The sequence below is a fragment of the Microtus ochrogaster genome, assembly GCF_000317375.1.
Source record: "Microtus ochrogaster isolate Prairie Vole_2 chromosome 14 unlocalized genomic scaffold, MicOch1.0 chr14_random_1, whole genome shotgun sequence".
In the NCBI taxonomy this organism is placed as follows: Eukaryota; Metazoa; Chordata; class Mammalia; order Rodentia; family Cricetidae; genus Microtus; species Microtus ochrogaster.
The window spans coordinates 36,444,432-36,457,153 of NW_004949096.1; the positions used below are offsets into that span (position 1 = coordinate 36,444,432).

At 47.4% G+C, this 12,722-nt stretch overlaps 1 protein-coding gene across 1 annotated transcript in view; it reads left to right on the forward strand.

The window, feature by feature from the left end:
* The window catches only part of Acoxl (acyl-CoA oxidase like), a 249,683-nt gene that overhangs the window by 184,996 nt on the left and 51,965 nt on the right, over positions 1 to 12,722 (forward strand). The window contains 1 exon segment of the mRNA XM_005364451.2: positions 11,678 to 11,765. Coding sequence (XP_005364508.1) covers positions 11,678 to 11,765 — 88 coding nt within the window.

Below are 12,722 nucleotides of genomic sequence, written 5' to 3' on the forward strand. Positions count from 1 at the left end.
GTTTTTCGAGACAGGGTTTCTCTGTAGCTTTTGGAGCCTGTCCTGGAACTCCCTTGGTAGACCAGGCTGGCCTCAAACTCACAGAGATCCGCCTGTCTCTGCCTCCCAAGTGCTGGGATTACAGGCGTGCACCACCACCGCCCAGCCCCGAATGTTTATAGATATGAAAACTAGAGAGGTAAATTGTGGTTGACTTCACGAGGTGAATCATGTGAAACAGCATGTGTGAATTTTACAGACACGCTTAGTGATATGAAAGAGTTTTACTGGCTGGTCCCATTTATGTGGCAGTCAAGGAGGGAAAAAACTAGTTGAGGGTGGTGCAGTAGTCACCATCCAAGGGAGAGAGGGATGTTGCATGGGGAGGCTCTGAAGGGCCTGGGAGATGCTGTCTCTTGATTGGCATGGCTCCAATGAGTATGTACACGTACAGTGTTGGATACATGACTCAGTCATTACAATGCCTGCTGTACAAGCGTGAGGACCTGAGTTCAATTCCTAGCATCCACTGTGTTACACAGCTGTAGTCACAGTGCTGAGGAGGCAGAAATAAGGATCTTTGGGACTTCCTGGCCAGCTAGTCTTTCCAAATTGGGGAGCTCTGGGTTAAGCAAGAGAGTCTGTTTTTAACAAAACAAAGGGGGGGGGGCGGTGGAGATGGCTCAGAGGTAAAGAGCACCAGGTGATCTTCCAGAGGCCCTGGGTTCAATTCTCAGCAACCACATGCTGGCTCACAACCATCTATAATAAGATCTGGTGCCCTTTCCTCACAGGCAGAACACTGTATACATAATAAATAAATCAATCTTCTTTTTTAAGTGAAGGGCAATTAAGATGGTACTGACATTGACCCAGACCCCCACATACAATCGTGTGAACATGTGCACATGCACATGCCTCCCCCAAACACTTTAAAAGGCACTGAGCTGCAAACTAAAGGTGATACGTCACACATCTAACTGCGCATATGGTGTATGTATCTCAATGACAGGATTTAAAGGTCTAACAAACAGGGCATCTCGGCAGTTAGGCTGTATACATGAGAGTCCCTCCATTTTTCTATATAAGTTGTAAACTTTGAGGTCCTACAGGTGGCCCAACCTGTTGTCTCTTATAGACCGAGTGAGGAAAAGAATCAATGGCAAACGACATCAGTGAGAATTCACTAGGGTCTGTTCTGTGCTGGGCTCTGTGTTAAACAATTTTCAGTGTCACATGGTAAAATGCCGTGGGTCCCCAGCAGCACGGAATCTAGACAGCACGGTGACAGACCAGAATGCGAGAGGCGAGGTGTGGAAGGCCAGCCCTGATGGCACACAGAGGAGCCGAAGAGCCTGGACATTCTTCTTGGGCCTTGATTTGAGGCCAGACCTCAGGAATCAGGTCTTTGGAGAGATGGTAAGGGTGGGGCCAGTCCTGATAGACCTGTAGTTCCTTGGAGAGCTCCCTGACCAGGGTTGACATAGGGACAGAAAAATTAGTTAATGCAACAATGTACCTGCCAGCCAGTTGGTGGTGGCGCATGCCTTTAACCCCAGCACTTGGGAGGCAGAGGGAATTGGATCTCTGTGAGTTCAAGGTCAGCCTGGTCTACAAAGGGAGTTCCAGGACAGTCAGACAGAGAAACCCTGTCTAAGAAAAAAAAGTGCACCCATCATTCCACTTCAGGCTGCCCTCTCCAAAGGCATATCGTTGTGCTCTGCTGAGGTCACAGTCCTTGGCAGAGTTCTTGTCACTGCAGTTGTGAACTAGATGAAGGGAACCAATAAAGTGATCCTAGTGCATGCCCTCCGTGGTTTGATGCCAGCTCAGTGGGGCAACCGCCCTCCTGCCTGCAGGGATGTCAGTTAGACCACAGGCAGGCAGGGAGCTTCTGCTTCCACCAGCCAGGTTGAAGCAGCTCACATAATCGGGGATGAAGCATTTAAGACCAAACACAGGGGTGACATGTGGAATTGGAGAACAGACTTGGTCTGTCCCCATCCAGGGGCACACATCTGGTCTGCGCACTCTGAAGACAGTGCTAACACCAGCTTTACTCCCTTGTTTCAGAGGCTGACAAGGGAGGGGAGAGGCCCCTTGCTGACTTAGAATCCTTCCTGGTAGCTCTTATAAACATGCCCAGATTCTTACTGGTCTCTTTCTTATGCTTACTGGTTACTCGGGCAGTTAGTGCCTGGTTCCAGTGAGTGGATATTTAGCTTAGTAGGTAAAGTGCTTGCCTAACAAGCATGAGGCCCTGGGTTCGATCCCCAGCACCACATGAGAGCAGTGTTGTAAGGCGCATTTGTAATCCTGGAATTTGGGAGGTGGAGTAGGTCATCATTGAGGCTGACCTGAGTACCATGAAAAGAAAGTAAGCTCCTCAGTTCAGCGAAAGAAACATAACTGCTTAGTTGAAACTTAGGATGTATAATTAAGAAAGGACGAATGGACAGGAAAGACCTATAGGTGTTTTTAGTTGAACTATGTTTTTGTTTGAAAATGTTGTTATAGGGACTCACATATACCAGGCACTGTGAGTGTTGTCAGCTGTAAAGGTATATAATCCCTGTCCTCTAGGAGGAAGGGTGGCTTGGGTTCTATACACAGAGAGATGGAGGAGAGAGAAGGCCCCTGTGTTCTCAGTTCAGGACAGATGGGGGAGGCAGTGAGGATGGAGGTGAGTAGTAACAATGAATGGACTTTCCTCTCAACCCCAGGCACAAAGTGAGGCTGGACCTTCCAGACAAGACTTGGGGAGTCAGGGAACAACTGTCACAGCCACCCTAGCATCGAGCTAGTCAGATTTTTCAGGTCACAAGCTAGAGACACCAGTAAGGGAGGATGACAGTGCTGGTTGGTGGACCGCCGCCTTGTGTATCCTGTACAGGGCACTGAAGAACTTCTACGTCACCTTCACAGAGGAGTCCTGTGACGATCTTCCTCTTGTCAGTGCTGCAAGAGTGACCTATGTGTTGGTCACAGTCACCAACAGCCCAGAGTGTGAGCCTCAGCTGAGACGGTAGCCGAGAAGGGTCATTTGATAGAGAGCAAAGGTGCACTGGGCTCCAGCTTGCATCATGGGAACACAGGTCGGCATGACCAAAGAAGAAAGACCCCTAAGGAGCCCCGATTACAGCAGGGTTAGTGATTTCCATTCCAGATGCCTCTCCTCTGAACTCATCCCTAATGCCCCCAGTTTTCTCCACCCAATGCCCTCCTCTCAGCTCTCACCTCCTGGGTCCCAGGTTCCTCACCAGCAGAACAGCTGCAGCTTTGGGAAACAAGATCTCCAGGCACAATTTCTTTCCCATATTAAATGTATGTTGTTCTGCCTTTTGTGGACTTGAAGTAATACTAAAGACAATCAGGTCCAATAACACAGTCTTCATCTGAATGGGGAGTATATGCTGTTGAAACGCAATCTAGCTGACCAGACTCCAGATGCATGTGTCAGAGCCTGTACAGTGTATTTAAGACCCTGTGATTGGGTTCTTCCTCTTCTCTCTTACAAGAGCAGCTAAGGAGGAACTTTGCAAATGAGGATGCTGTTAGGAAAGGGACCAGGCAGCAAACATTTATTTACAAATCTGTTACTGGAAATTATCAAGGTCCATTTCAGGAGTTGAGCTTTCAAATGGCCAAAGAGAATGCATCACCCATAATCATTTTCTATCCCTGATGGCTCGGAAATGAAAAGCAGACTCTTCATTGGACATGAAAGCAGGGGAAATTAGGAAGTAATATATTCAATTGTAGAAGCCCTTTGCCAAGACTGTATTGATTTCATGTTCTGACAACTTCAGTTAAGCCTCCATGGGAAAACACTTTTGAATCTGGTCCCATCTAAGATATGTGTGTTCCTACCACTTGGGGCTGGATGGAAGTGGTTATATGGGGATGGGCTCAGTTTTCTCTTTGTGACCAACCTGTTCATACTGTTTGTGGGAGAGCGTGGGCTGCAAAGGTCCTAGCAGGACTGTCACAGCAGTGTTGGGAGAGTCTGGCTGTCTCTGCTGAACCCACTGTTCCTATTTCTCTGCTTCCAACCTGTGTATCTACCTCTAATCCTAGCACCCATCTTCAGTGCCCAATTCTTCCACCCAGCCATTGTTCTGGTCAGGCACTCAGACTTGTGCTAGGTGCTGCGGTCACACAATCAGAGCAGTGCTCATGCTCCAGTACTGAAGATTTCCTGGGATGGATGTGCCAGCTGGGTGGGAGGGTAGAGGAGAATGCCGAAAACACCGAGAAGACCACATCTGGGGAGAGAAGATGCTGGAGGCTTCTAGGAGGCGGTGGAAACCTTGAAGCCAGGAGGAGGGAGCAGAGGAAGAAGACATGCGGATAGAGAGACTTGCATGTGGAAATATCTGGATCTGGGGTTGGGCATTTAAAGTTCATTTGGTGGTAGAGTGCTGGTCTAGCATTTACAAGGTGCTGAGACATTCCCTAGAGGTGGAGGATCAGAAGTTCAAGGCCATCTTGTGATACTAGAAGGTTTGAGGTTGACCTTGGAGACATGAGACCCTGTTTTTAAAAAAAAAATGTCTGAAGAAGAGAAGGAAGCATGTATCTTAGAACTGGACATAGATCTGGGTAGAGGGAAACCATATGTGTATGTACAGACATAGGTATATGTAAGCATGAGTGTATGTGTGTATGTACAGACATAGGTATGTGTATGCGTGAGTGTATGTGTGTATGTGTGTGTGTGTGTGTGTGTGTGCATCTAAGTTCACCCTTTTTTCCTTTTTTTCGTCGTTTCACTCTGTAGTCAGGATGGCCTAGAACTCATTGTGTGGCCAAGGCTGTCCTCAAACTTGTAGCAATCTCCCTTCCTGCTGCCTCATCTGAGATTATAGGTATGAGATACCAGATTTGAGTCCACGCCTATGGAGTGCACACTCTCCCAGGCACTCCTGGCAAGATGGTGCCTTTGATGCTGTGGGCAGAGCAACAGACTTCTGCATGAGTAATGGCGCGGGTCTAAGCCACATCCCTGATCATCTGAGGACAAGGTGCCAGACAGCCATAGTCCTTGGAACCAGATACGCCTGTGTGCCATTATGATATCTACTCTGTGTTTCTCTCGGAACACATTCCAGCCCTGCACCTCAGGGCACTCCCCTAGGTAAGGCTGCCACATTGTGAGAGAAGGTTTCTGGTGCAACAGGAGCTGGTGCAGGGATAGGGGCAGGCAGGGGTCTGCACACAGGGGAGGAAAGAGCAAGGTAGCACAGAAGAGTGCCCTGGGAAGAAAACTGCCCTATCGCATCACCCAGGGATTGAGAACCCAACCAGGAACCATAGCTCCTCTTGGAGCCAGGAGCCATTTTGGGGAGATAGTTAGTCTGTGTAAAAGGGCTCTCCTAAGGGCAGCGTGACAGCTCAGGGGGCAAGGGAACTTGCTGCCTAGCTTGAAGATCTGAGTTCGAGTCCTAGAAACGCACATAGTGGAAGGAGAGGACCAACTCCCTCCACAAGTGACTATGCCCCCCGAAAACCCCAGTAGGGTTCTCCAGAGGAACAGAACCAATAAACTGTATATATAATTAAAAGGGAGGATGTATTGCATTGGCTTCCATGCACAGTGGAGTTTTGTCTGCTGGAGAACTTTGGAAGCTGAGAGTCATTAGCTGTAAGCCCAAGAAGCTAGACACTTTACAAAAAGAGACCCCTCCAGACCGTGAGCAAGTGATTGAGCTGGGGACCCAGTCAGGAACAGAGGTGTGGAACTGACAAGAGGAACTAGATTACCTGCCTAGCTGAAGAATTTGGTGGGCACGGGGCACAAGGGCTAGGAGAAGTCCTGGGGAAGCTGCCGTAGGAACCTTAAAATGGGTTGTTGGGAAGAAGAAAGGCAAAGAGTACCTTGCAACTTTTGGAGATGTGGAGGAAAAACCAGAGTTGAGATGGGAAAAGGGAATGTTCGGATCAGGAGAACTTGGCAAACAGGAACTAGGCATCCGCTCATCCAATCCATTGTTCCCTTGGGCCTGGCAAAGTGCTAGAGTTGAAGAGCTCACGCTCCCACTGACTGGGACCAGGATGCCCCTATAATGCTCAGAAGAGGGAGACTATCAGCCACAATGCTGGCCCGCAGTGGTTTATCTAAATGTGGTCTTGTTCTCTCACAATAGGAAAACAAAGGCAGGCAGCCAGAGCCCCACTGTGGTTCCATGGCCAAAGCCCAACAGTGCTCTTGCTGTGGCTCTGTGGTTCTTACCATCCTTCCTCTCTGCTCCCATGATGTGAGTTAAATTGTTTCCAGCAGAAGGGTATGTTCAAGTCCTTATCCTCAGTACCCATGAATGCCAACTTAATTGGAAAAGGGGTCTGTGTAGCTATAACCAAGTTATAACTGAGGAAGTCATCCTGGAGAGCAGTGGCCTTACTCCAATATGCCTGATGCCCTCAGAAAAGGGGAGAAGCACAGACCAGATGCATGGAAGGAGGCTTGTAGCAATGGCCACCAAGATTAGAGCCATACAGTGGCAGGCCAAGGAAGACCAGAGAGCCGGCCACCGCCTGAGGTTGAGCATGGCAAGGCAGCATGCTTGGACAGGGTTGGGTCTGCTGACACCTTGGCTTGGGACCAGACCTCTAGAGTGGGGAGAACATCTGCCTCTGTTGTCTCGGGCCCCAGAGACTGTGGTCATTTGGTCCAGGAGCCTCCAGAAGCCAGCCAAGCTCTGTAGCCCAGTGTTTCACCATCCTCTCAGCTGTGCGGTAGCTGGGGTTGCAGACCGGGAGAGGACAGAGAAGAAAGCAGGCACCTACCTGGGTGGGGTCTTTTTAACAGGGAAGTGGTGGCTGGCCTTGGACGCTGTGTGTCCAACCCTAGTGACAGAAGTACTTTGTAGAAAATCGTCTTCTATATACAAATGTGCATATGCACATACACACATATATGGAATAATATAGTGCATATTTTTTAAATTTACTAATCTCAGGTATTTGGTCACTGGGTTTGAACAAATGCTTGTGCTCAAATAGCTCTCACCAAAACTAGATGCAGAATATGCCCATCACCCCAGAGTCACCAAAACTAGATGCAGAATATGCCCATCACCCCAGAGTCACCAAAACTAGATGCAGAATATGCCCATCACCCTAGAGGGCCCCTTCAAGCCACTCTGTCATCTGTCAATCTCTCCTCCCAAACAGGTCCTGGAAAATTCTGATCTTTTCTCTGCTATTGATTCATGGAACCATTGCTTGCTTCTTCACTTTGCATAATTTATTGCACACACAATAATAAGCCTTTTGATTCTGGCTTCTGCCACTTTGCAAAGTGCTTCTGAGATCATGCAGCTGTGGCTCTGTGTGTGTGGTTGTTCCTTTTTGCTACAGAGTAGTATTTCTTTAGAAGGGTCTATACAGTCTGTTTGCTCAGTAACGGATTGCTGGACATATGGATTGATACCTGTTTGGTGATTATGAATAAAACTTTAATGGACATTTTCTTACAACTCTTTACATAGACAGCTCTTTGATTCATCTGTATAAACACCTCAGAGTGGAACCACTGGCTTCCCTGGTGGCTATGTGCTGAATTTCTTAAGGAACTACCAGACTGTTTCCAAAGTGGCCACGGCATCTTGTGCCCACCAGCAATGATTGCCGGCTGCCAGGCATCCTGGCTCACCCTCAGATTGCCAGTCTTACTCATCGGTGCCATAGTGGGTGTGAAGTGGCATCCCACTGTGGTCTTGATTTGCATTTCTCAAACCATCTTTGTGTGTTTATTTTCCATGTCAGATACAGATGGGTGAAGAGTCTGCTCACAGGTTTTGCCATGTGTTTAAGTGGGTTTTCCTTTTTCACGGTGTGTTTTATGCCTGTGCTTCCTTTCCCACGCATTTCTGTTGCTGTCCTTGTGTTTATGCCTGTGCTTAGGTAGCTTTGTAAAAGCCCATCATACATGCACTTTGCAAACATTTCTGCTGATCCATTACCTGACCTTAAAAGAGCAGTGTGCTGCAAGAGGAAAGAACTTATTAAAGCTTTTCATATCATCGCTCCTGGGCTTTTTGTCTAACACAATGTGGCTAAGGTTTTCCTCCAGTGGTTGCTAAATCCTTATGAGTTTAGCTCTAACATTCAGGCCGACCCCTCGCTTTGGCACAGAGTGTGAAGTAAGGGTTGAGGTTTGTTTGGGTTTGTATGTGGGTGTGCACTTATCCTGGTAGAATTTGTTTCTTTCCCGTCTTCTACCGTAGGTGTGTGGCTGTATTTCTGGACTCCCTGCCTTGTCCCGTTCCTCTGTACCTCTAGCCTTATCCCAATTACACACCGCTATGTTTACCGTAGCTTTATCAAAGTCTTTCAATCAGATCACGTGACTCTTCCAAGGTGTTTCTTTCTCAAAACTGCCTTTGGCTATTCTAGGTTTTCTGTTGTCCGGGTAGCCTTTGTAGCCATCTCACAAATTTCTGCCAAAGCCAAAAGTCTGCTGGAATTTTGATGGGCATGGAAGAAGTGACCACGCAGCGAAACAAGGGTTTCCCACCTGTGAACACAGTAGCTCCGCCTTTCATTTAGGGAACTTTGTAAATTTCTCTGTGCTATATCTTTTGGGGTTTGTGTATAAATTTTACATGTTTTATAAGTTCTTAATGTTTCTGATGTTGCCATGATATTTTTAAAAGATTTATTTTATTTTCATTTATGTATATGTGCCTGTGTGTATACCACATGCATGTAGTACCTGTGGAGGCCAGAAGAGGGTGATGGATCTCCTGGAGCTGGAGTTACAGGCTGTTGTGAGCGTCCCCCTATGGGTACAAAGATCTGAATTTGGATCCCCTGAGAGAGGAGCAAATCCTCTTAACAACTGAGCTATCTCTCTGACCCCATAATGGGATTTTTTTTAAAGTATTGCTCTTGAACCTTGTGACTCACTTGATTCACTTATAAGGTCTAAGACCTTTATTATATATTCCTTGGCATTTCTTTATAGATGAACATGTATTTTTTTAATATAAGACTTATTGCTTTTATTTCTTTTTCTTGCCTTATTACCCTGTCTAGCTCCATGTGAAGAAGAATGCCATCCTTTCCAGAAGGAAAAAAAAAAACATTTATTCTTTCACCATTAAATATGATGTTAGCGGAGGGTATTTTTTATTATGGATCATCTATAAGGAATGGTTTCTAGCTGGCTATAGTGCTGCTGAGATCCATTCTAGAAACGAAAGGGGAATGGGTACACTCATCTAGTGCCAGGAAGGCCTTTCTCCCAGTCTGTTGTTGCTCTGTAAGTTGACTGTGCTCTGCGTGTGTCTTTTCATTAGACACTTGAAGAATGGCCTGCTGTTTACAGGTGTGGTCACCTGTGGTAACATGAGCCCTACAAGTGGGAGGGGTAGGGCTTCAGATACTTTCCCTTGCTCCATTAGGAGGCAGAGCAGGAATTTTGGAGTCTGTTTGTCCAGTTCCAACTCCACTCTGCAATGTTAGGCAAATCATTCAGCCTCTCTGAGTCACGATTTCAGCCTGTGACATGAAAATATCAGCAAATGTCGAAGGCTTCTGAAGATTAAATAAGTGAGCAAATAAAATTAAATGCTTAAAACAATGCCTGTTGCCTGGGTGCGCCTAGTTTAAACTCAGGTTTCCAGTAGCTATTTACGGCCGCAGAAAAAGGGCAACTGTCCCTTTAAAAGTCTTAAACCTCCCACAAAGGTGCTTAGGAGGAGGGTTGATTTCTTTTGTATTGTACCAGTGCTAGTGTAGTAAAGACTCTTCAACACTGCCGGCATTGCAGACAAGCTGTTACACCTGTGGGCAGTGACATTCTCAGAGCTGATGCGAGCATGGGGGGGGGGGGGCTTGGAGAACCCGCTGCTCCTTGGATCCTCCTCTTTCCCCTTTTTCTCATGCTCTTTGAGGAGGCAAAGATGTCTCCAGGGCCTTTCCAGTCACTTAGCAGTCCCTGGTGTTCTGCTGGTCAGACCAGTGAAAAGCTTTGTCCCCATATCACTCTATTTGGGCCATCTGCATGGTGGCTTGTTCTTCCCGCCTTGCATGCACTCTTCAGGAGAGCGGAGCCCTGGCATTATTCTGTAAGACGATAGGTGAGCGCTGTTTCCAGACTATCTTCGGGAACTTGCAGCAACTGTCAGAGTTTCCGTGAATGTCCCACCACGGGGTCAAGAGTCACCAGTCTCTGCCCCGCCTTGTCAGTTTGAACAGTGACACCTGTCCAGGGAGATACGGATTCAGGAAGCATCCGTGCCAACACTGTCTGTCCATTCCCTGACTGTCATGATGCCCGGTTAGAGGTGGAGCTGGAGGGTCACGTGACATGGCCCTCCTGACTGTGCCCACTGCCCCGGGTCCTCATATTGAATTATACATGGCAGAGGCTCTCTGCAGATCTGTTTTTCCGCTAGCGCACAAAGCACCATTAGAGGAGGTATCTGACAGAGAGAGCTTCAGGCCCTGAAGAGGCGAAGCCACCACAAAGTTGGTTACTTTCCAACTGAGAGGCCTGTCAGCTTGGGGGTGACACAAATGGGAAGTTGATACATCAAGTGTAACTTTCTGTTTGAGTCTTAGTTCCTTGAGAACACACACACAGTCACTAAAAGTTTGATATCAAATCATTCAGTCTTCGAAACAAAGAAAGAGGAGGAGGAACAAAGTAAAGGTCAGCAGCGCCAAATTTAACTGAAGTCTCTGGTTAGATAAGAGGTGCCTCGGGCTCCATGCCCAGGAGACCTGCTGCTTAGTGGGTGCCAGTGAAGCAATGCACACGGACAGGCTGTGGCTCCTGTCTCCGTGACTCTGTTCATTTCTCATGTCATCAGACACTGAACACAAAAGGAAGCACCCGATGGCAGTGGAAGCAAGGACACTGAGTACTGCACCTCAACAATCAGCTTATCACCCATGGCTGAACCTACTACTATTACTTGCTAAATGGACTTAGTTCATTGTATATATGCTTCCTGAGCAAGCGAAATTATAGGCCTTTACCACCAGGCCCACCTCAAATTTCTCCTTGAACATGTGTTGCCTCCTAGGTATCAGGTATAACTAGACACCGTACCTGATGTGTGAGGACTTAACACACACACACACACACACACACACACACACACTTATGCACACATATGCACATACACACATACATAAACACTCATATATACACATGCACACACACGCACACATACACACACATGCATACATGCACACATTCATGCACACATTCATGCACACATACATACACATACATAAACACTCATACACACACACACACACACAGACCGGACTTCCTGGACACCACCAGGACATTCATTCTGCTCACAAGTTGCTCTCACCAGTCATGCGCAATGCCCACGTGTATGTTGTATGGACCCTTTGGACATTTGCTGGGTTGGTTGGTAAAGAATCTAAGCCTGGGTACTTGGGAGGCTGGGGCAGGAGGATCACCAGTTTAAGCCCACCAGATGACTCAGTGAGGTTCTGTCTCAGGATATGAAATTAGGGAGGGTGCTATTGGGTAGTGTCATTCAGTCCACGGTAGAGTGCTTGGCTTGTATGCCAGAAGCCCCAGCACCTCCCTCTCTCTCAAACACCCACACTGCCCCCCAAAAAAAACCAAGAAAACAAAATAAAAAGGAAATTTTTAAGTTCACTTTTCTCCAAATATTCCTCATGGATATTTTCTCCCCTTCCTTACTAGGTGGTAACCAAGAAAGGGGATTTCTTCAGTGCCTGGAACTCCTGCATGCACCATATCACCTTACTGTCTCTGGCACACATCCACAGAGGTGAGTTGGCTCTGATGAACGCTCATGGTTGGGTGACTCAGAGCCCTGAAGGCCACAGGGGAACATAACTCTGTAGAAGGGACGTCTTGCCACCAGTCTGAGCCTCCTGCTAGATCTAGGGCCCTGAGTACCTTCAAGAGACTGTTGTAACTCAGCTCCCTACTTATTAGGAAAACTACCCAGGCAGATAGCCCACCAGGACCCACTAGCCTGAGAGGCACTAGTTTGTACATCAATTCCCACAGGCCCTTGTCCAACCACATCTGGAACTCCTGAACAAATCGACATATACAAAACCAAAGCACACCTGATAAAAGGCCCCTGTCTGAAGAGGTCTGACCTTTGTCACAGCTGCTTAAACCTAGTCCTCAAATGAGGCGGCTGTGTCAATCCAAGTCCCTGATTCTCAACCCAGGACAGTTTTACCCTCAAGGGAGGTTTGGCCATGTTTGAAGCTGTCTGGAATGTCGGATGCAGACAGTGTTATTGGTGGATGGTAGGTAGAGGCTAGACCAGCATTAAATGTCCTCTACGTTACGGGCCGGTCTCCTACAGTCCAGTACGTACATAACTCTGAGACTAAGAATACTCATTTTGGTCTAAAGAGACTAAAGTAACACAAGAAAATGAAAAAAAGTTTGGATCCACGACTTCATGTCAGTGGAATTATTTAATATTGAAAATCATCTAGTTTACAACATGATGTCACTGTGTGAGGGAAAGGTACTAAAAGAGAAAGGCCAGGCTCTCACTGAGCCTGCTGGCTGTGTGGGAGACTTCTATCACATGGGGCCGCTGATGGTTATATAGAGCAGGGCCAGGCTGGTCCCCCAGCACGGCTGCAGGGGCCTGGTGCTTCTCGTCTGTGGGTCTGTTAAAAGGCAGGCCAAGGTATTGTGGCCAACAACAAAGGAATGAATATGTTTGACTAAACTTCCAGTCTGCCTACTCTCTCTC